At 40.4% G+C, this 26,036-nt stretch overlaps 1 protein-coding gene across 4 annotated transcripts in view; it reads left to right on the forward strand.

Annotated features, from left to right (window-relative positions):
* The window catches only part of LOC139750896 (uncharacterized), a 270,500-nt gene that overhangs the window by 179,275 nt on the left and 65,189 nt on the right, over positions 1 to 26,036 (forward strand). For all 4 annotated transcript variants that reach the window (XM_071665771.1, XM_071665770.1, XM_071665773.1 and 1 more), the window contains 2 exons: positions 4,393 to 4,504; positions 10,328 to 10,630. In XM_071665771.1, the coding sequence (XP_071521872.1) occupies positions 4,393 to 4,504; positions 10,328 to 10,630 (415 nt within the window). The remainder of the gene's footprint in view (positions 1 to 4,392; positions 4,505 to 10,327; positions 10,631 to 26,036) is intronic.

Here is a 26,036-nt window from a genome sequence, read left to right on the forward strand (position 1 = left end):
TTCATGTGTGGCAGGGTGGCGATGGGAATGAATAAAGGCAGACAGCATGAATTATGTACATGTGTATATATGTATATGTCTCTGTGTGCATATATATATATATATATATATATGTATACATTGAGATGTATAGGCATGTATATTTGCGTGTGTGGATGTGTATGTATATACATGTGTATGTGGGTGCGTTGGGCCATTCTTTCGTCTGTTTTCTTGCGCTACCTCGCTAACGCGGGAGACAGCGACAAAGCAAAATAAATGATAATGAATATATAATGTAGATGTCCGTGAGTATAAAGACAGACAGAATACTCCCCACGTATTCCATGCGTGTCGTAGAAGGCGACTAAAAGGGAAGGGAGCGGGGGCTGGAAATCCTCCCCTCTCATTTTTTTTTTTGATCTTCCAAAAGAACAAACAGAGAATGGGGCCAGGTGAGGATATTCCCTCAAAGGCCCAGTCTTCTGTTCTTAATGCTACCTTGCTAACGCAGGGAATGGCGAATAGTATGAAAGAAAGAAAGAAAAGATGTATATGTCTGTGTATATATATATATATATATATATATATATATATATATATATTTTTTTTTTTTTTTTTATACTTTGTCGCTGTCTCCCGCGTTTGCCCATACACATGTATATACATACGTCCACACACGCAAATATACATACCTACACAGCATTCCATGGCTTACCCCAGACGCTTCACATGCCTTGATTCAATCCACTGACAGCACGTCAACCCCGGTATACCACATCGCTCCAATTCACTCTATTCCTTGCCCTCCTTTCACCCTCCTGCATGTTCAGGCCCCGATCACACAAAATCTTTTTCACTCCATCTTTCCACCTCCAATTTGGTCTCCCTCTTCTCCTTGTTCCCTCCACCTCCGACACATATATCCTCTTGGTCAATCTTTCCTCACTCATCCTCTCCATGTGCCCAAACCACTTCAAAACACCCTCTTCTGCTCTCTCAACCAAGCTCTTTTTATTTCCACACATCTCTCTTACCCTTACGTTACTTACTCGATCAAACCACCTCACACCACACATTGTCCTCAAACATCTCATTTCCAGCACATCCATCCTCCTGCGCACAACTCTATCCATAGCCCACGCCTCGCAACCATACAACATTGTTGTATATATATATATATATATATATATATATATATATATATATATATATATATATATATATATATATATATATATTTTTTTTTTTGCTTTGTCGCTGTCTCCCGCGTTTGCGAGGTAGAGCAAGGAAACAGACGAAAGAAATGGCCCAACCCACCCCCATACACATGTATATGCATATGTCCACACAAGCAAATATACATACCTACACAGCTTTCCATGCTTTACCCCAGACGCTTCACATGCCTTGATTCAATCCACTGACAGCACGTCAACCCCAGTATACCACATCGATCCAATTCACTCTATTCCTTGCCCTCCTTTCACCCTCCTGCATGTTCAGGCCCCAATCACACAAAATCTTTTTCACTCCATCTTTCCACCTCCAATTTGGTCTCCCACTTCTCGTTCCCTCCACCTCCAACACATATATCCTCTTGGTCAATCTTTCCTCACTCATTCTCTCCATGTGCCCAAACCATTTCAAAACACCCTCTTCTGCTCTCTCAACCACGCTCTTTTTATTTCCACACCTCTCTCTTACCCTTACGTTACTTACTCGATCAAACCACCTCACACCACACATTGTCCTCAAACATCTCATTTCCAGCACATCCATCCTCCTGTGCACAACTCTATCCATAGCCCACGCCTCGCAACCATACAACATTGTTGGTACCACTATTCCTTCAAACATACCCAATTTTGCTTTCCGAGATAATGTTCTCGACTTCCACACATTTTTCAAGGCTCCCAGGATTTTCGCCTCCTCCCCCACCCTATGATCCACTTCCGCTTCCATGGTTCCATCTGCTGCCAGATCCACTCCCAGATATCTAAAACACTTTACTTCCTCCAGTTTTTCTCCATTCAAACTTACCTTCCAGTTGACTTGACTCTCAACCCTACTGTACCTAATAACCTTGCTCTTATTCACATTTACTCTTAACTTTCTTCTTTCACACACTTTACCAAACTCAGTCACCAGCTTCTGCAGTTTCTCACATGAATCAGCCACCAGCGCTGTATCATCAGCGAACAACAACTGACTCACTTCCCAAGCTCTCTCATCCCCAACAGACTTCATACTTGCCCCTCTTTCCAAAACTCTTGCATTCACCTCCCTAACAACCCCATCCATAAACAAATTAAACAACCATGGAGACATCACACACCCCTGCCGCAAACCTAAATTCACTGAGAACCAATCACTTTCCTCTCTTCCTACACGTACACATGCTTTACATCCTCGATAAAAACTTTTCACTGCTTCTAACAACTTGCCTCCCACACCATATATTTTTAATACCTTCCACAGAGCATCTCTATCAACTCTATCATATGCCTTCTCCAGATCCATAAATGCTACATACAAATCCATTTGCTTTTCTAAGTATTTCTCACATACATTCTTCAAAGCAAACACCTGATCCACACATCCTCTACCACTTCTGAAACCACACTGCTCTTCCCCAGTCTGATGCTCTGTACATGCCTTCACCCTCTCAATCAATACCCTCCCATATAATTTACCAGGAATACTCAACAAACTTATACCTCTGTAATTTGAGCATTCACTCTTATCCCCTTTGCCTTTGTACAATGGCACTATGCACACATTCCGCCAATCCTCAGGCACCTCACCATGAGTCATACATACATTAAATAACCTTACCAACCAGTCAATGATACAGTCACCCCCTTTTTTAATAAATTCCACTGCAATACCATCCAAACCTGTTGCCTTGCCGGTTTTCATCTTCCGCAAAGCTTTTACTACCTCTTCTCTGTTTACCAAATGTCTGTGTATGGGTGTTTATGTATATATATGTGTATGTGAGTGGATGAGCCATTCTTCGCCTGTTTCCTGGTGCTACCTTGCTGATGTGGGAAACGGTGATCAAGTGTGTGTGTGTGTGTGTGTGTGTGTGTGTGTGTGTGTGTGTGTGTAACATGTCTTTACTCCTATGTATGCACACACACACACACACACACACACACACACACACACACACATTAGGTTATTTGCACCAGTGCCCATTATCAGTGGCTTTTTGTAAGAGAATGTCTTCCTCCAGTACTTACACCAGCTGCTGAACTGATCTGTCTTATTCTCATTCTAGCAAATCCACTGAATGCATCAGATGCCAACTGTATTTCAAAAGTGAATTCAGCATGTTGCTCCCTAAGGGCATGCAAGGGCACTGAACTTGTTTTCATTTATGTATCATGTGTGCTGTTTTTACTGTAACTCATTTCCTTGGTGAATTCTAACTGATATATTGAGTATATCACAAATTACAAATTGGATGATATATCAATTACATCCCATCTACACACTTTTCACCTTAGGGTTTTTGGTGGTTTTACTGCAACCATATTGTTTTTTCTCTCTGTCATTTACATCATGTAGCTCAACATAGTTCACATAAGAGTCTTTCTGGAGATTATACATTCAAGGAATATTTTGCATTTCCTCAATGATTTCTGGATGATGTATTGAGTATATGCTACCTCCACAATATATATCAGGTGATATACTGCTTATATCTCCTCTCCCAACACTATAGCAGGTATTATCCTGCACATATCTCTACTCCTGAATCTATACCAGGTGATATACTTCTCATATGTCTCCTTTCAACTCTATGCCAGGTGATATACTGCTCATACCTCCCCTCCCAATGCAATACCTGGTGATATACTGCTCATGTCTCTCTCCCAACATTGTATCAGGTGATATAATGCTTATACCTCCCCTCCCAACACTATGTCAGGTGATATACTGCTCATGTCTTTCCTCCCAACATTATATCATGTGATATACTGCTCATACCTCCCCTCGCAATACTATGCCAGGTGATATACTGCTTATGTTTTTCATCCCAACATCACACCAGGTGATATACTGTTCCTACCTCCTCTCTCAGTGCTATGACAGGTCATGTACTGCTTATACTTCCCTTCCCAACACCATACCTGGTAATACACTGATTATACCTCCCCTACTAACACTATACCAGGTGATATATTACTCACATTTTTCATCTCAACAATATACCCCGTGAACTACTGCTTATACCTCTCCTTCTAAAACTAAATCATGTGATACTCTAATAACTCTCCTCTCAACAGTTATTGTGCTGCTCATACCTCTCCTTCCAACTCAGTGCCTGGTAATATATTGTTCATACCTTCCCTCCCAACACTATAACAGATGATGTATTGCTCATACCTCTACTCCCAACAGTCCACTGGCCTCCTACGCAGCAGGAACAGTAGCAGCAGAAAACCCAGACTCCTCCCCAGCACTCTCGGCTCTGGCATTACTTGGTTTTCTCTACTTCCTGAACCTCATCCAGGTAAACCCAAAAATTTTCTTTAGATAATTTCACAGTTCTAGAGCATTGTCTAGGTTACCCCAAGTTCTAGAGTGCCTTCTAGGTAAAACCACAGCTCTAGAGCATCTTTTTGGTTAGTTCATGCCTTTGAATATTTTGTAAGAACCTAGCTTTACAAAGTCATGTTCTGTATACTTACAGCATTAGTTTCTTGTTTTTTAGCCCACAGTTCTACATCACATAATTAAACATATTCCTTTATAACATTATCTAACTGAACCATTTTATAGAAGGTAAACTCTTAACTTTGTAAATAGACATAAGTAATCCCATGTTTCTGCATCATGTAGGTAAAACATTGACTTAACAAGTATGAAGTAAAAACCATAAGATATCACAGTGTGTTGCTGGTAAAGCCATGGAAATGAGAAGGGACACAACATAATGCAGATAGAACTACAGCATTATTGTGTCACCTATGCACATTCACAGCTTTACAACAGCCTTGTTGGACACTTACTCAACTTTGAAATCCCAGAATTGGGTATACCCAAACTTTTTCCATAATGTTCAAGTTAAATCCATAACTTTACATTCCTGAAAAACCCATGGAAGCCATTAGATCAGTGGAAACATCATATGTCACACAAGTCCATTATAATACAGATATGATGGTCTTAGACCTGAGGCTCATCAGTATTTGTAATTACTCAAGTATATCTGTGGTCCCACACTTTCATGCAAGGAATTCTCTGATCAATCAGCTTCAAGTCATCGTAGCCTAATCAGTATTAACATTCTGATACACTCATACCTTCATAACATCATTCCATTACACCCTTTATGAAAAATACTCATGGTATTTACCCTCACATCAACTAACACTTTCCCATCACTAAATGCACCCTAACTTCACTTAACACTCATATCATAACATACATCCTCACATCACCATATACACCATTCATACTAGGCTCTTTCCTGCTTGAGGTCACACCACAAATGAAAAGTATCTTTGGCGGGGCTGTATAATTAGGAGTACAATCTTGTCAAAGAACTTCCCACTACAAAGGAGTCTACATTTCCCTGTTTGTGGGAGTAGTGCAGCCTTGGGCTCCAGGAGCCTTAGAAAGGTCCTTGGTAACACCAGAACTTTTTCACTGAAATTGATTTTTGGGTAATTATAGATAATAGATAAAAACCACATAAACCTTTAGGATATCTAGCACCATTAACATCACCCACATCAACACATACATCCTCACATCACCATATACACCATTCATACTAGGCTCTTTCCTGCTTGAGGTCACACCACAAATGAAAAGTATCTTTGGCGGGGCTGTATAATTAGGAGTACAATCTTGTCAAAGAACTTCCCACTACAAAGGAGTCTACATTTCCCTGTTTGTGGGAGTAGTGCAGCCTTGGGCTCCAGGAGCCTTAGAAAGGTCCTTGGTAACACCAGAACTTTTTCACTGAAATTGATTTTTGGGTAATTATAGATAATAGATAAAAACCACATAAACCTTTAGGATATCTAGCACCATTAACATCACCCACATCAACACATACAAACTCAACATCACCAACAGCAGTACATGCACCATCAACATCACCAGCAGCAGCACATGCACCATCAGCATCTCCTACAGCAGCATGTTTACCCTCTACATCACCAGCATTGGCACATACACCTACAGCATCATGGGCATCAGCACATACACATTCAACAACACCATTATCAACACATACCCCTAGAGCATCACCACCTTCAACACATGCACCCTCAACATCACCACATAAACCAACAGCATCACCAGCATCATCACATACCACCAGCATCACCTGCATCAACACATACAATCACTATAACACCAGGATCAACACATACACCCTCAACTTCACCAGCATCAGTACATAAACCACCAGTATCTCTAGAATCAGCACATACACTATCAACATCACCAGAATCAGCACATACACCATCAGCATCACCAGAATCACATGTACTCTTTAGAACAAAAGTCAATTACAAATCAAAGTAGCCAGGAACATAGTCTTCCAATGAAATTTTTATGATAAGCCAGTTTTGAGATAAGCCAACACTTATTATTAACATTAGCCTTGTGAAGTGGGCTTAAAATATCCTAAAACATAGCCCACAAGAGATCACTCTGAATCGTTAAATATCCCTACTTGCCCACACTACAATAGTAAACATTTCAGCTGTCAAGTACTTGTAATGTCTTGCTTCCAACAAGGCACATGGGGAGATAAAAGGAAAACCAACCTACCTGGGTTATATGTCATACAAAGGGACAAATATGAGCATTGCCCTTATCTAAAAAAGAATTGTGTTCCATTAACTACATTTGGTTTAATCATAAGGATCAGCACCAATTGTTTACTTACAGCCCACACATTTTCTAACAGTATTATAGATACTTCTGCTGTCATTATTCTTAGACTAAAGTTTATATATTTATAATGAAAGTATCAGAATGAACAGAAAAATTAACAACATTAACAGAAAGTATTGGCTTGGCCAACCTAAGGAAGGCTTAGTGCTACTATAATGTGGCAGGTAACATCTGTCTTGATGGTCAATGCCAGTGGTGTCTCCTGGTATGTAAATTCTTAAGAATATGAAGAACTAAGTACTTAACAGATGTATCTTGTAAGCCATAATTAAATGAGAACAGAACCAATTACACATTGACAAGAGCAGAAACTAAGATAGAGACTCTGTCCATACATCATGTTATTGCCAGTTGAGCAAATGAAATGAATGATTGGAGAATGATGTGCCCCTCTGTGTCGGGTGCACCCTGAAGTTGAGCATCAACTGATTCCGTGCATTTTAAGATGAATAAAAGGGATGTGTGTTCATGGGTATGCCCAATTTTGGGGTAAAAGTGGTGTATCAAACCTTTCGAGTAAGTCCTGTCTCAAATGCTCAGAAGGCTCTCTCTATAGGTGAAAGAGTTCCTCTTAGCCTTTCTGTAGCTCCTTGGGTTTTCATTGATTATAAAACCCAAATTTGCCAAGTTGGTATGTATACTTTTCCTACCAAAATGGTATTTTTACTGTAATCAAAAAAACAATGTAAAGACTTTGAGATAAATATCAAGAAGTCTCCATTTGTTCATTAAACATGTGAATTCCTATGTCAAAACAAATTAGGGTGAAATGAGGTTCATTTATTTTTAGGGAAAGGATGAATCTCTAAGAGACACTTAATGCCTTGATTGATTTTTTTGGTTTTGTTCTTTTTCTCTTGCACTCTGATAATTTAAAAGAATACTATTATGGATAACTTCCTAATGAATTCTTTGGTTTTAACAGACTTGGAACCAAGGGATCAGTTTATCTTATGATCAGTCCCATTATGCCTAACCTATATCATGTAAGTTATACATTTAGCATTGGTAGGGTGGGCTTGGGACTATCTCTTTTTCATAACTGGAACGAAGGAATATATGTATACCTTTGGCATTATATCAAGCTGGAGTAGCTACTGAAGCAGATTCTCTCTAACAGTAAAGGTACTCTCTCATGTGTCAGGTGAGGGAGGTTCCAAACAATCCTGCACTTATAACCCTGACTTGTCAGAGAAATAACTAAAATTTTCAATTAATGTTAAATGATCATATTTTTTGTCAATTTTTTCATACTTGATCACTATTTCCCACGTTAGTGAGGCAGCACCAGGAACAAATGAAGAGAGGCTGTATCCACTCACACCCATTCTCTAGCTGTTATGTGTGATGCAACAAAACCACTGGTCATATCAGTTATCTGGACTGATTACAACTGCTACAAATGTTTGTGTCCAGGATTGCTGGGGATCCTTTCAGGTAGATCTCTTCCAAGCCAAGGGCAGGAACCAAATCTGTGTCTTTGTGTTTTGGATCTTGAAGCAGTATTGGGAAATAAGCTGTTTTTGAGGGGAATCAAAGAAATTTAATTTATGATTCTTGTCTTCCTTCATACCACAGTTAATTTCAAAACTTGTACTGTGGAAGGATAAAGATGTATTAATCACGCTGTTCCTACCAACAAGCCCATGATTTCATACTTCTTAAGAGACAGGAAAGTGGCTCATATCAGCCACATCTTCTAAGTCACATTAGAGAGTGAACTTTCACCTTCACCCAAAAAGTAGCTTCATATTTAGGTTCTCTTGCAAGACTTCTTAATTTGAAGATTTCTGAGTATACTGCTGTATAATGGGGGCTCATGATAATGTTGCAGCTAGCCTGTATGACCAAAAACTTTCATATCTGAAGCATCACCACATTAATCAGTGCCTCATAATTTTTCACTCTGCACTGTCCATTCATCAAGCAAAGTTGAGGTCTTCATTCAATCCACCCTAACACACAAAATTCCTCTGCTAAACTCAATCAAAAATAATATTTATGGCATCCTTAACGCAAATAACTCTAGTTTTAATTCATATAGTGCACCTGTCCATTTCATTCTTAGAGTACTTTCTCCTTTTTATCTTCAACCTGACTATTTGATCTATTCACAAACTTATCAACTACTCATTGCCTTTTTAAGTATTTCTTCACATATCTTTCTCAAATATCAAATCTCTGTTTTGTGTATCCTTCTAACTCCAGAACTATACTTTGTCAAGTATATGTCTTTACTGCTTTTACCTTTCATTTAATTAGACCGAGGAGAAAAAAAAAGTCACATCTACACATTAGAGTTGGTACAAGTGCTTAGTCATGCATGCTTCTTGCATATAGTGCTCTACACTTATATTCTTCACATTCATCAGAACTATCAGTGCACTTCAAATTCCTTTCCCTTGCATGACTTTTTCATTTGCAACTTTCCTAATACCATTCTTATTGGCCATCAGTCATAAATACTTTTATTATTTCTTATTATTGTGTAATTCGTCTCCATTCATTGTGGCTTTAGTGTACTTAGGACCATGACTGCCCATTTCTGTCAAAAACAAAAGCATTCCTTTAACTTGCATTTTATTTCAACATACTTTTCCGACAAACATCAAAGTGACTCATGATTGTACCTAATTTCTACTCTGATTCATATATGTACATTAATTGTGGTAGCTTCCACTCTCTTCAGCCAGGAAAAGTCACACTTTACTTTCATATCACATGCTTTCCTTACCTGTTTGCCTTTCCTAACTTAGTGAAGTAGCTAAGCAATAGAAAGAACTGAACCACAGAGAAATTTTCTTCTTAGTTGCATTCTACAACAAATAGGAGATGATATAGGGTAGTATTCTTTTCCCCTCATCTCATTCATGAAAATTTTGATAACCTATGATGACATTGCACAGCCTTGATGCACTCCCACTTTCACTTTGAACCATTCATTCACACAAATGCATACTGAAAAAACAAGCTCTGCTTCTTTTTGAATGCCCTTCATAGGAATTGGTAGTCTTTCATGCATACCAAAGAAATTCATTCATTTCCTGTTGGCTTTTATGATTTCATCCCTTGGGATGGGAATAAGAAAATGCTATCCACAAATCTCCTGCATGTTGTAGAGAGTGACTAAGGAGGGCTGAGAATCCTCCCTTCTTGTATCATAACTAAGAAGGAACAGAAGGTAGAGGCAAGCAAGGATTTTTACTTGAAGGCTAATTCAACTGTTCATACCATTGCCTCACTCAAGCAGAAAACATGAGCAGATACGAAAGAAAAGATAGTTTCAAATTTTCCTCATAGCACTTTAAGTACTTTGTTTGATAATAAGCAAGTTGAAGCCCATGCATACTTCGCATTCTTTTAAGAAGTCACACTAACAATTTATATCTCCACCCTTCTATTTATATTACTGTATTGGCAGGATGTACTTCAGAACAACAATGGTAGACGACGTCGGTCCCTTCACAGTGGACAAGTGCATTCAGAAGAGGAAGAAGAGGAAGGGCACTATTCCACCTCATACTTTGAGGAAAATCAACAGCTGGAGGATCCTCAGGATTATCACCCTGCAGACTTTGGTTTTGTTCATCAAGAAAGAGCTGTAGGAGATGAACAGCCATGGCAAGACAAGGTGAAAGAAGTTCCAAAGGCCACTCCTCGCTTCCTATCTTTCCTTGAGGACTTCTTCATAAAGCTTCCTCAAGCACTTAGACTCAGATCTAAGGTATGTTAAGACACTCATGTAAATATTTTCCTGTCCCAGGATCCCTTTCCATGATATTCCGACAGTATTCAAGAACCCAGCCAAGTTCACTGGGCAGGGTTATAAGTCTAGAAGTGTGATAGGATTTTGTGTATATGTCTGTGTGAGGTAAAAGGAGGATGGTTTAGGAGTAAGTGGTCAGTGTTTTCAGTATGAAAGTTGCATCTTCAGTATGAGAGGTCTTCTTTTATGTTAGAAGAATGTTTGTATTGTTGAAGAGTTGGATGGTGTCCAAAAAATACTTGAGAAAATGTAATTCATAATGCCAGGGGAGTGTAATTACAGTGGTGTATGTTTGTTGATTTTAATATTTGGAAAGATGGGCAGTTATTTTGAGCTTGTTGAATATTTAGAATATATATGTGTTTTATCCATATCTTGTATCTCTAAGTTTAAACTGTTAAAATGTGAAGCAGGAATAAGCATTTCATTTCCTCTTGGGCATTGATGGATCATTATGGAGTGGTTTTTGGGTGGGGTGGGTCTAGTGCTGTTGAAAGAACTGAATGCTAAATATACTAAACTGAAGTTGTACTGGAGGTATTTGTTTCAGTGTGAAGTTATTGTATTGTTGCTCAGCAGCCAGTGATTGTTTTAAGTACCCTGTTTTGTGTGGTTTGCAGATTTATTATATTTGTTTTTAAGAAAGTGGATTATCAGAAATGAGTTGTAATTTAGAATGGAAAAATTGTTTATAGAGGATATTAAGGAATTCTATTTCTGTTTTAAAACTGTGATGGTAAGTGTTCAGTGTTCTGAGGGTGTTTACTCTGTTTATGGCCTTTGTATTGTTTGTTTATGTTTGTATTGTAGAGAATGAATGTTATGTGTGTGTTGTATGTAATGCCCAGTATTGCTGAATACCTTTTGGATGGGAGTGGTTGACCATTTAGGGGCATGGGAGGATGCAGGTTACATTCATCTCCATCAAGGTTAAGAGCATGACTGTCAATCTCTTTACAGATGCACACATTCTGTTTTGAGAGAACCAGTGTCTTTATTGGGTGATGTAGTGTTGCATGACACAGGAATACAAAGGAATTCAAACAGTAACAGACCGTTGGATCCTTGAGGCTGTTTGTAACAGTGGAAGATATCAGAAACTTACAGAATAGTATGGTAAAAGGTAGAAAGTATAAAGATAATTCGAAGAGAATAACCTGCATTTTGTCATTTTGACTATGGAGGAGCAAATAATGAAAGTTGTGGACTTGAAGAGAAGTATATAGAAATTCTTTTCTTAAATGTATCACTAGGACTGCTTTCAACCACTACTTGGTAAATCAATCCATATACAACAATCATGTTGAAGAAAAAGTACTTTGCCTCATTCAAGGTAAATCATTTGCCCAGTAGTGTGTATCCATTACAATGAGTAATCAAATGAGTCAAGTCTTATGTAACTTGATAGATCAAGATTCTTAAAGCCTTTGATAATTTTGAATACTTGTATTAGATCGCCTCCAAACCTTCTCTTATCTAAGCTAAATGGGTTCAAGTTGTTTAATGTCATCTCATAGGATTTGTTTCTCAGTCCAGGAATCATCCATTCTGTCTTTTTTAGGTATGATAACTGAAACTGAACACAATATTCAGGATGTAGATGAACCAGTGAACTGTAAAGAGTAAGGATCACTTTGCTGGACTTAAATTCAAAGGCCTTCCATATAAAAACAAGAATTTTGTTCATTCTTTTCACCGTTTCTTTGCACTGCTTATTTGCTCTTGCTTTTAGGCCTTCAGAGATTATTACACCCGACTCTTTTCCCTCATTTACCTTTTGCAGTTCACCAGAATTCATATTTTAGCTTGTCTTTTTGTTTTTACCACTAGTATATAAAACTTTGCTCTTATCGATATTTGAATTCATATGCACCTATGAGCTCAATTCATCAATTTGTGTATGTCATTTTGAAGCTGTTGACATTAAAATTCATTTGTAGGTTTTTTCCAGCTTTGTATCATCAATGAATTTTAGTCCTTCAATGCAGCCCATTATCAATATCATTGATTAATATGAGAAAGAGAATTGGTCCCAAGACTGATCCTTGTGGCACACCACTTGTTTCAACTAACCATTCTGAGACTTGACTATTGATCACTACTTTTTCTTTATGGCCAGTTAACCAGTTTCCTATCCAATGAAGTACAACCCCATCACTTGCCATGTAACTAAGATTTTGCTAGTAATCGTTGTGCAGAACTTTATTGACAGCTTTTTGAAAATCTAGATATATATTGCCTCTTTTGAATATCAGTGTTACATTAGCAAATTTCCATTTATCTGAAACTTATCTTGTAGCAAGTGATGAATGTCATTGTACTGTGATGTGATTGTGAAGTCATTTGCCTGTGAGGGACTTTCATACCATGGACTGCAGGAAATCAATGGAGATTGTAAAGAAAAATGATTGAATAGGGCTGGAGAAACAATTCATCCTTGGAGTACTCTATTGCATAGCATGAGGATTTTGGAGGTGAAGCACTTGTGAATGATTCTGACTAGACAGCCAGCTTTGAAATTGACCAAAATTTTTTGTCATTGTTCTGCAGGGTAGTATTATATATCTTTTGTGAGGGTATGTATCACTGGACAATGTCAGATACTCTGTTGATATCTATAGCCACCAGTACTATGCAAGAAAGGGATAGTGTTCTGTCAAGACCATCCAAGATGTGTCATGTGATGTCCATGTACACTGTGGTAGTCATACTTGTTCGCTGTTCCCCAAGTTGGTGAGGTACTGCTAAGAACAGATGGAGAAAGACCCTCAGTCGCTTACATCCATTCTCTCGCTGTCATGTGTAATGCATGGAAGACACAGCTCTCTCTCCACATCCAGGCCCCAAAGACCTCTTTGTGGTTTACCTTGGCTGTTTCATATGCCCTGGGTCAGTTCACTGATGGCATGTCACCTTCTATATGCCACATTGTCCCAAATCCTACTATAGCATGCATGCCTTTCATGTCCCTTTATGTTCAGATCCTGACTACTCAAAATCTTTTTTACCCCATTTTTCCACATCTAGTTTGGTCACCCCTACCCCTTGTCCCCTCCACTTCTGACACATATATCCTCTTTGTCAGCCTCTCCTCACTCATGCTTTATATGTCCAGACCATTTCAGCACACCCTCATCAGCTCTGTCAACCACATTCTTCTTTTCACCTCACCTCTCGTATCCTTTTATGACTTAATCAAACCACCTCACACCAAATGCCTTGCATCCATACAACTATAACTTCTATCTATCTATCTATCTATCTATCTATCTATCTGTATCTCTGATGCCCATTCTCTTCAAGAATTCCCTCCATGGGTTAGCCATGGCAAAAGATTCTCTATAGCTGGTGAACTTCTTTGCCACTCCTAAGCCTTTATTGCCTCAACCCTAACAGGCAATTGGCATAGGAAAACTTAAGCACATTGTTTTCAGTGGTTCCTACCTAATCTTCTTAACATCTTTATGTTCCTTCCTGATGTTCCAACTTATTAACTAATGCTTCTCTAGATGTCATGTGTTATGCACTAAAACCACAGCCCCATCTCCACATCCAGGCCCCACAGACCTTTCTGTGGTTTCCCTTAGCTTCATATTCCATGGTTAGGGCCATTGAAAGTATGTTGCCCCCTATATACCACTAATGTTCCTACCTACTACTTCTACTTAATGCTCCTGTTTAATTTTCCTACTCTTTCATCTGTTGCTCCAACCATTTTGCCAAAAGGTAGGGCTAAAGCAAAGCACTCACCACAGAAAAATATAGTTACAAAGAATGAGTTGTGTGAGTTAAGTGTTGTCAAGTGTTAATTGTGACAGAGATTGTATGTTCATGGACAGGATGCCAGCAGTCCACAATATTTGGGTCAAAGGAGTGCACCTTGACAACCACCGAAGGGTTGGTGGCTCACTACACAGCTGTTCCTAACCCTCTTTAAACCCAGATGGGTAGTACCAGTAATATACCTCCCTCGTCAGTGGCTGCCTACCAACTACTACCACTATATCTTCAAACATACCCTTTTTTGCCCTATCAGGTAAAGACCTACATTTCCATATGTTTGTCAATGCTCTGAGAACCTTTGGCTCCTCACCCACCTAATGACTCACATTCACTTTTATGGTTTCATTCACTGACATGTCCACTCCCAGGTAACTAAAGCACTTCCCATCTTCCAATTTTCTCCTTTCAAATCCATACCCCAGCTAACCTGTCTCTTTGCACTGCTTAACCTAATAACCTTACTTTTTTCACATTTACTCTCAACTTCCTGCCTTCACTCTATCTCTTAAACTCAGACACCAACTTCTATAGTTTCTTGGTTTAATCTGCCAACAGTACTGTATCATTAGCAAGCAGCACCCGACTCACTTCCCAGGCCACCTCATCCCCACAGCTGTACACTTGACCCTCTCTCTAAGGCCCTTCCATTTACTTTCCTAACCACCTCATCCATAAACATGTTAAACAGCCATGATTGCATCACATACCCCCTGCTGCAGAATACCCTTCACCTGGAACCACTCACTTTTTTCCCTATTTACTTGCCTACACGCCTTATACGCTTGATGAATGCTTCTTTGTCTCCAGTAGCTTCCCTCCTGCACCATATATTCACAAGACTTTCTACAAGGCATCTCCATCAACCCCAACATATACATTCTGCAGATCCATAAATGTCACATACAAATCCTATTATTTCTCTACATTCCTTAAAACAAATACCCTATCTGCACAACCTCTACCACCTTTGAAACCACATTGTTCCTCCTTATTTGTTGCTATGTACACACCTTCACCCTCTCAATCACCACTCTCCCATACAGCTTACTGGGTATACTCCTCAAGCTTATACCTCTTTAGTATCAAACACTCACCTTTGTCCCCCTTACCTTTATACAGTGGCACTAAACATACATTCTACCAATCCTTAGGCACCTCATCATGATCCATACCTACATTGGATATCCTAACCAATCAACAACACAGGTACACCCTCTCTTTAAGAAATTCAAACTGCAGTATCATTCTCTCCAGCCACTTTAATCAAATAAGTAATAAAAGGGTAAGAGAGAGGTGTGATAATAAAAAGAGTGTGGTTGAGAGAGCTGAAGAGGTATCCTGAAATGGTTTGGATATGTGGAGAGAATGAGTGAGAAGAGGTTAACAAAGATGATATATGCGTCAGAAGTTAAAGGAACAGGGAGAAGTGGTAGACCAAATTGGAGATGGAAGGATGGAGTGAAATAAGATTTTGAGTGATTGGGACCTGAACATGCAAGAGGATGAAAGGCATGCACAGGATAGAGTGAATTGGAATGATGTGGTTTATGGGACTCGACTTGCTCTCAAAGGACTGAACCAGGGCATGTGAACTGGCTGGGCTATAGTAATGAAAGGTCTGTGGGGCCTGGTTGTGGATAGGGAGCTACTGTTTCAGTGTATAACACATGACAACTAGAGAATGGATGAGAGCAAATGCTCACAATCATGGTATTTATGGATCTGAAGAAGGCATATAACAAGGTTGATAGAGATGCTTTATGGAAGGTATTAAGAAAATAAGGAATGGGAGATAAGCTGCTAGAGGTAGTGAGAAGTTTTTATAAAGCATGGGTACGAGTAGGAAGAGAGGAGAGTGGTTGGTTCCCAATAAACGTCGGTCTATAGCAGGGGTGTGTAATGTTACCAAGGTTGTATAATTTGTTTATGGGTGGGTAGGTTAGGGAGGTAAATGCAAGAGTTTAGGAGAGAGGGGTGAGTGTGCAGTCTGTTAGGGATGAGAGAGCCTGGGAAGTGAGCCACTTGTTGTTTGCTGATGATACAGCACTGGTGGCTCATTGAGTTTGGAGAAGTATGTGAAAGGAGAAAGTTGCGAGTAAATGTAAATAAGATCAAGGTTATTAGGTTCAGCAGGTTTAAAGGACAAGTTAGTTGCAATATAAGTTTGAATGGAGAAAAATTGGAAGAGGTGAAGTGTTTTAGATATCTGGGAGTGGACTTGACAGCAAATGGAACCATGGAAGTGAGTCATAGGGTGGGGGAGGGGGTGAAGGTTCTGGGGTCAATGAAGAATGTGTGGAAAGAGAAAACATTATCTAGACCAAAAATGGGTATGTTTGAAGGAATAGCAATTCCAACAATATTATAAGGTTGTGAGGCATGGGCTATAGATAGGGTTGTGCAGAGGTGGGTGCTTGTGGTGGAAATGAAATGTTTAAGGTGTGAGGTGGTTTGATTAAGTAATGAAAGGGTAAGAGAGATGTGTGGTAATAAAAAGAGTGTGGTTGAGAGAGCAGAAGAGGGTGTGTTGATATGGTTTGGATATATAGAGAGGATGAGTGAAGAAAGGTTGACATAGAGGATTTATGTGTCAGAGGTGGAGGGAATAAGGAAATGCAGGAGACCAAATTGGAGGTGGAAAGATTGAGTGAAAAAGATTTTGAGCTATCAGGGCATGAAGATGCGAGGTGTGCATGAAATAGAATGAGTTGGAAAGATGTGGCATACTGGGGTCAATGTGCCATCATTGGACAGCAGCCAGGGGAAAGATGTGGCATACTGGGGTCAATGTGCCATCATTGGACAGAACCAGGGCATGTGAAACACCTGGGGTAAACCATAGAAAGGTCTGTGGAGTCATGATGTGGATAGGGATCCCTGGTTTCGGTGCATTACATATGACAGCTAGATAATGAGTGTGAATGGATGTAGCCTTTCTTTGTCTGTTTTCCTGGCACTACCTCACTGATGCAAAGGGTAGTGATGCTGTTTCCTGTGGGGCGGGATGGCACCGGGAAGGGATGAAGGTGAGAAAGTATGAATATCTACATGTGTATATATGTATATATTTTATTCATTTACATATGACACTTGATTGCCATTTCCCATGTCAGCGAGGTAGTGCCAGGAAACAGTTGAAGAATGGCTCATCCACTCATACACTCATGTGTAGATATGATAATCACACTTGTCCATGATGATTGTATATAGGTGAAATTGCACTTCAGTAATTCATACAATTTCATTTAACATGTAATTTTTCTATGAATGTTGTACGACATGTTTCGTGGAGACACACCACCTCATCAGGTGCCAGTCCTTAACAGAGTTATTTAAATCCCATCATCACACTTGATTCCTGCCATCCAACACCACTCTATGTAGACCAAGCACTGTCTGCTTTGTCTGGTTGTAACTGTTATAGGGAAGATTGATTAAGGGGGTTATGGGGTGGGGATTGACCTGGGTAGTTGGTTGTGTCTTGAACAGCTTTTTTTATGTTTTCATGTTTTGTCATTCTCTCATAATGATTTGGTTAATGCTAGGATGGCTTTAGAATTGCCTGAGGACAAATTAGCAATTAAGACAGGTCCAATGACATTGTGTGTGATAAAATCAGCAGAGGGGTATGAAATAATGGGATTTTCAAGATCTATGGGGAATGATCATTTTCATGACAATGTTTAGCAATCATATTTTTTTGGTCACCCCTGCATACTGAATGATGGTGCCAATAACACCTCCATTATAGTTTTATCTGTCTGGCCTATATAAATGTATTTACATGCCTTGCATTTGATGGCATAAACACTCCCAGTTGATGCATGATTTGGCCTGCTATTCATTAAGGTCTTACTGACGATGTTATTGTACTGGAAAGCAACATTATGAGCTCTGTTTTTTAGAACATGTCTTACATTAGCTAAGTTGGGAGAACAGGGCAACACTAAACATATCACATTTTTGTTACAAGAAGTGTAAGATGTCTTCCTGACTTTCCAGTAAAACTGGAAGAAGTGAAGTGTTTTAGATATCTGGGAGTGGACTTGGCAGCAAATTGAATCATGGAAGTGGAAGTAAGTCATAGGGTGGAAAAGGGGTTGAGCATTCCGGGGTCAATGAAGAATGTGTGGAAAGAGAGAACATTATCTAGGAGTTCAAAAATGGGTATGTTTGAAGGAATAGTAGTTCCAACAATATTATATGGTAGTGAGGCATGGGCTATAGATAGGGTTGTGTAGAGGGTGCTTGGGTGGAAATGAAATGTTTGAGGTGTGAGGTGGTTTGATCAAGTAAGAAATAAAAAAAAAATGTGGTTGAGAGAGCAGAAGAGGGTTGTTGAAATGGCTTGGACATATTGAGAGAATGAGTGAGGAGAGGGTGACAAAGAGGATACATGTGTCAGATGTAGAGGGAACAAGAAGTGGAAGACCAAATTAGAGGTGGAAGGATAGAGTGAAAAAAAAAAGGATTTGAGCGATCGGGACCTGAACATACAGGAGGGTGAGAGGCGTGCAAAGAATATCGTGAATTGGAACAATGTCATATACTGGGGTCAACATGTTGTCAATGGACTGAACCAGGGCATGTGAAATGTCTGGGGTAAACCATGGAAAGGTCTGTGAGGCCTGGATGTGGATAGAGAGCTGTGGTTTTGACACATTACACATGACAGCTACAGACCAGTTTGAACTAATGTGGCCTTTTTTTGTCTGTTTTCCTGGCACTACCTCGCTGAAGGAGTGGGAAGCAATACGGTTTCCTGTGGGGCAAGGTAGTGCCAGGAATGGATGAAGGCAACCAAGGATGAATATCTACATGTGTTTATATGTATATATATATATATGTATATGTTTATATGTTATGTATATGTAAATGTATGTATATGTGCCAAACTCAGTCACCAGCTTCTGCAGTTTCTCACATGAATCAGCCACCAGTGCTGTATCATCAGCGAACAACAACTGACTCACTTCCCAAGCTCTCTCATCCCCAACAGACTTCATACTTGCCCCTCTTTCCAAAACTCTTGCATTCACCTCCTAACAACCCCATCCATAAACAAATTAAACAACCACGGAGACATCACACACCCCTGCCGCAAACCTACATTCACTGAGAACCAATCACTTTCCTCTCTTCCTACACGTACACATGCCTTACATCCTCGATAAAAACTTTTCACTGCTTCTAACAACTTGCCTCCCACACCATATATTCTTAGTACCTTCCACAGAGCATCCCTATCAACTCTATCATACGCCTTCTTCACATCCATAAATGCTACATACAAATTCATTTGCTTTTCTAAGTATTTCTCACATACATTCTTCAAAGCAAACACCTGATCCACAAATCCTCTCCCACTTCTGAAACCACACTGCCCTTCCCTAATCTGATGCTCTGTACATGCCTTCACCCTCTCAATCAATACCCTCCCATATAATTTCCCAGGAATACTCAATAAACTTATACCTCTGTAATTTGAGCACTCACTCTTATCCCTTTGCCTATGTACAATGGCACTATGCACGCATTCTGCCAATCCTCAGGCACCTCACCATGAATCATACATACATTACATAACCTTACCAACCAGTCAACAATACAGTCACCCCCTTTTTTAATAAATTCCACTGCAGTGCCATCCAAACCTGCTGCCTTGCTGGCTTTCATCTTCCGCAGACCTTTTACTACCTCTTCTCTGTTTAGCAAATCATTTTCCCCAACCCTCTCACTTTGCACACCACCTCGACCAAAACACCCTATATCTGCCACTCTATCATCAAAGACATTCAACAAACCTTCAAAATACTCACTCCATCTCCTTCTCACATCACCACTATTTGTTATCACCTCCCCATTAGCCCCCTTCACTGAAGTTCCCATTTGCTCCCTTGTCTTACGCACTTTATTTACCTCCTTCCAAAGCATCTTTTTATTCTCCCTAAAATTTAATGATACTCACTCACCCCAACTCTCATTTGCCCTCTTTTTCACCTCTTGCACCTTTCTCTTGACCTCCTGTCAATTGGAGGTGGAAAGATGGAGTGGAAAAGATTTTGAGTGATTGGGGTCTGAACATGCAGGAGGGTGAAAGGCGGGCAAGGAATAGAGTGAATTGGATCGATGTGGTATACTGCGGTCGATGTGCTGTCAGTGGATTGAATCAGGGCATGTGAAGCGTCTGGGGTAAACCATGGAAAGTTCTGTTGGGCCTGGATGTGGAAAGGGAGCTGTGGTTTCGGGCATTATTGCATGACAGCTAGAGACTGAGTGTGTACGAATGGGGCCTTTGTTGTCTTTTCCTAGCGCTACCTTGCACACATGAGGGGGGAGGAGGATGTTATTCCATGTGTGGCGAGGTGGCGATGGAAATGAATAAAGGCAGACAGTGTGAATTGTGTACATGGGTATATATGTATGTGTCTGTGTGTGTATATATACGTGTACATTGAGATGTATAGGTATGTATTTTTGCGTGTGTGGACGTGTATGTATATACATGTGTATGGGGGTGGGTTGGGCCAAAGGGGATAAGAGTGAGTACTCAAATTACAGAGGTATAAGTTTGTTGAGTATTCCTGGTAAATTATATGGGAGGGTATTGATTGAGAGGGTGAAGGCATGTACAGAGCATCAGATTGGGGAAGAGCAGTGTGGTTTCAGAAGTGGTAGAGGATGTGTGGATCAGGTGTTTGCTTTGAAGAATGTATGTGAGAAATACTTAGAAAAGCAAATGGATTTGTATGTAGCATTTATGGATCTGGAGAAGGCATATGATAGAGTTGATAGAGATGCTCTGTGAAAGGTATTAAGAATATATGGTGTGGGAGGCAAGTTGTTAGAAGCAGTGAAAAGTTTTTATCGAGGATGTAAGGCATGTGTACGTGTAGGAAGAGAGGAAAGTGATTGGTTCTCAGTGAATGTAGGTTTGCGGCAGGGGTGTGTGATGTCTCCATGGTTGTTTAATTTGTTTATGGATGGGGTTGTTAGGGAGGTGAATGCAAGAGTTTTGGAAAGAGGGGCAAGTATGAAGTCTGTTGGGGATGAGAGAGCTTGGGAAGTGAGTCAGTTGTTGTTCGCTGATGATACAGCACTGTTGGCTGATTCATGTGAGAAACTGCAGAAGCTGGTGACTGAGTTTGGTAAAGTGTGTGAAAGAAGAAAGTTAAGGGTAAATGTGAATAAGAGCAAGGTAATTAGGTACAGTAGGGTTGAGGGTCAAGTCAATTGGGAGGTAAGTTTGAATGGAGCAAAACTGGAGGAAGTAAAGTGTTTTAGATATCTGGGAGTGGATCTGGCAGCGGATGGAACCATGGAAGCGGAAGTGGATCATAGGGTGGGGGAGGGGGCGAAAATCCTGGGAGCCTTGAAGAATGTGTGGAAGTCGAGAACATTATCTCGGAAAGCAAAAATGGGTATGTTTGAAGGAATAGTGGTTCCAACAATGTTGTATGGTTGCGAGGCGTGGGCTATGGATAGAGTTGTGCGCAGGAGGATGGATGTGCTGGAAATGAGATGTTTGAGGACAATGTGTGGTGTGAGGTGGTTTGATCGAGTAAGTAACGTAAGGGTAAGAGAGATGTGTGGAAATAAAAAGAGCGTGGTTGAGAGAGCAGAAGAGGGTGTTTTGAAATGGTTTGGGCACATGGAGAGAATGAGTGAGGAAAGATTGACCAAGAGGATATATGTGTCGGAGGTGGAGGGAACAAGGAGAAGTGGGACACCAAATTGGAGGTGGAAAGATGGAGTGAAAAAGATTTTGTGTGATCGGGGCCTGAACATGCAGGAGGGTGAAAGGAGGGCAAGGAATAGAGTGAATTGGATCAATGTGGTATACTGGGGTTGACGTGCTGTCAGTGGATTGAATCAGGGCATGTGAAGCGTCTGGGGTAAACCATGGAAAGCTGTGTAGGTATGTATATTTGCGTGTGTGGACGTATGTATATACATGTGTATGGGGGTGGGTTGGGCCATTTCTTTCGTCTGTTTCCTTGCGCTACCTCGCAAACACGGGAGACAGCGACAAAGCAAAAAAAAAAAAAACACACACACACATATATATATATATATATATATATATATATATATATATATATATATATATATATATATATATATAAAGTGATTGGTTCTCAGGGAATGTAGGTTTGCGGCAGGGGTGTGTGATGTCTCCATGGTTGTTTAATTTGTTTATGGATGGGGTTGTTAGGGAGGTGAATGCAAGAGTTTTGGAAAGAGGGGCAAGTATGAAGTCTGTTGGGGATGAGAGAGCTTGGGAAGTGAGTCAGTTGTTGTTCGCTGCTGATACAGCATTGGTGGCTGATTCATGTGAGAAACTGCAGAAGCTGGTGACTGAGTTTGGTAAAGTGTGTGAAAGAAGAAAGTTAAGAGTAAATGTGAATAAGAGCAAGGTAATTAGGTACAGTAGGGTTGAGGGTCAAGGGAGGTATATATATATATAGGTAGCGCTAGGAAAAGACAACAAAGGCCCCATTCGTTCACACTCAGTCTCTAGCTGTCATGCAATAATGCCCGAAACCATAGCTCCCTTTCCACATCCAGGCCCCACACAACTTTCTATGGTTTACCCCAGACGCTTCACATGCCCTGATTCAATCCACTGACAGCACGTCAACCCCTGTACACCACATCGATCCAATTCACTCTATTCCTTGCCCGCCTTTCACCCTCCTGCATGTTCAGGCCCCAATCACACAAAATCTTTTTCACTCCATCTTTCCACCTCCAATTTGGTCTCCCACTTCTCCTCGTTCCCTCCACCTCCGACACATATATCCTCTTGGTCAATCTTTCCTCACTCATTCTCTCCATGTGCCCACACCATTTCAAAACACCCTCTTCTGCTCTCTCAACCACGCTCTTTTTATTTCCACACATCTCTCTTACCCTTACATTACTTACTCGATCAAACCACCTCACACCACACATTGTCCTCAAACATCTCATTTACAGCACATCCACCCTCTTGAGCACAACTCTATCCATAGCCCACGCCTCGCAACCATACAACATTGTTGGAACCACTATTCCTTCAAACATACCCATTTTTGCTTTCCGAGATAATGTTCTCGACTTCCACACATTCTTCAAGGCTCCCAGGATTTTCGCCCCCTCCCCCACCCTATGATTCACTTCCGCTTCCATGGTTCCATCCGCTGCCAAATCCACTCCCAGATATCTAAAACACTTTACTTCCTCCAGTTTTTCTCCATTCAAACTTACCTCCCAATTGACTTGACCCTCAACCCTACTGTACCTAATAACCTTGCTCTTATTCACATTTACTCTTAACTTTCTTCTTCCATACACTTTACCAAACTCAGTCACCAGCTTCTGCAGTTTCTCACGTGAATCAGCCACCAGCGCTGTATCATCATACAACTGACTCACTTCCCAAGCTCTCTCATCCCCAACAGACTTCATACTTGCCCCCTCTTTCCAAAACTCTTGCATTTACCTCCCTAACAACCATATCCATAAACAAATTAAACAACCATGGAGACACATATATATATATATATATATATATATATATATATATATATATTATCCCTGGAGATAGGGGAGAAAGAATACTTCTCACATATTCCCTGCGTGTCGTAGAAGGCGATTAAAAGAGAAGGGAGCAGGGGCTGGAAATCTTCCCCTCTCGTTTTTAATTTTCCAAAAGAAGGAACAGAGAAGGGGACAAGTGAGGATATTCCCTCAAAGGCTCAGTCCTCCGTTCTTAACGCTACCTCGCTAAAGCGGGAAATGGCAAATAGTATGAAAAAAGAATATATATATATATATATATTTTTTTTTCTTTGTCGCTGTCTCCCGTGTTTGCGAGGTAGCGCAAGGAAACAGACGAAAGAAATGGCTCAACCCACCCCCATACACATGTATATACATACATCCACCAGCTTTCCATGGTTTACCCCAGACGCTTCACATGCCCTGATTCAATCCACTGACGGCACGTCAACCCCGGTATACCACATCGATCCAATTCACTCTATTCCTTGCCCTCCTTTCACCCTCCTGCATGTTCAGGCCCCGATCACACAAAATCTTTTTCACTCCATCTTTCCACCTCCAATTTGGTCTCCCACTTCTCCTCGTTCCCTCCACCTCTGACACATATATCCTCTTGGTCAATCTTTCCTCACTCATTCTCTCCATGTACCACAACCATTTCAAAACACCCTCTTCTGCTCTCTCAACCACGCTCTTTTTATTTCCACACATCTCTCTTACATTTACTCTTAACTTTCTTCTTTCACACACTTTACCAAACTCAGTCACCAGCTTCTGCAGTTTCTCACATGAATCAGCCACCAGCGCTGTATCATCAGCGAACAGCAACTGACTCACTTACTTACTCGATCAAACCACCTCACACCATACATTGTCCTCAAACATCTCATTTCCAGCACATCCATCCTCCTGCGCACAACTCTATCCATAGCCCACGCCTCGCAACCATACAACATTGTTGGAACCACTATTCCTTCAAACATACCCATTTTTGCTTTCCAAGATAATGTTCTCGACTTCCACATATTCTTCAAGGCTCCCAGGATTTTCGCCCCCTCCCCCACCCTATGATCCACTTCCGCTTCCATGGTTCCATCCGCTGACAGATCCACTCCCAGATATCTAAAACACTTTACTTCCTCCAGTTTTTCTCCATTCAAACTTACCTCCCAATTGACTTGACCCTCAACCCTACTGTACCTAATAATCTTGCTCTTATTCACATTTACTCTTAATTTCTTCTTTCACACACTTTACCAAACTCAGTCACCAGCTTCTGCAGTTTCTCACATGAATCAGCCACTAGCGCTGTATCATCAGCGAACAACAACTGACTCACTTCCCAAGCTCTCTCATCCCCAACAGACTTCATACTTGCCCCTCTTTCCAAAACTCTTGCATTTACCTCCCTAACAACCCCATCCATAAACAAATTAAACAACCATGGAGACATCACACACCCCTGCCGCAAACCTACATTCACTGAGAACCAATCACTTTCCTCTCTTCCTACACGTACACATCCTTTACATCCTCGATAAAAACTTTTCACTGCTTCTAACAACTTGCCTCCCACACCATATATTCTTAATACCTTCCACAGGGTATCTCTATCAACTCTATCATATGCCTTCTCCAGATCCATAAATGCTACATACAAATCCATTTGCTTTTCTAAGTATTTCTCACATACATTCTTCAAAGCAAACACCTGATCCACACATCCTCTACCACTTCTGAAACCACACTGCTCTTCCCCAATCTGATGCTCTGTACATGCCTTCACCCTCTCAATCAATACCCTCCCATATAATTTACCAGGAATACTCAACAAACTTATACCTCTGTAATTTGAGCACTCACTCTTATCCCCTTTGCCTTTGTACAATGGCACTATGCACGCATTCCGCCAATCCTCAGGCACCTCACCATGAGTCATACATACATTAAATAACCTTACCAACCAGTCAATAATACAGTCACACCCTTTTTTCATTAAATAACCTTACAAACCAGTCAATAATACAGTCACCCC

The sequence above is a fragment of the Panulirus ornatus genome, chromosome 10 (genome assembly GCF_036320965.1).
Source record: "Panulirus ornatus isolate Po-2019 chromosome 10, ASM3632096v1, whole genome shotgun sequence".
Lineage (NCBI taxonomy): Eukaryota > Metazoa > Arthropoda > Malacostraca > Decapoda > Palinuridae > Panulirus > Panulirus ornatus.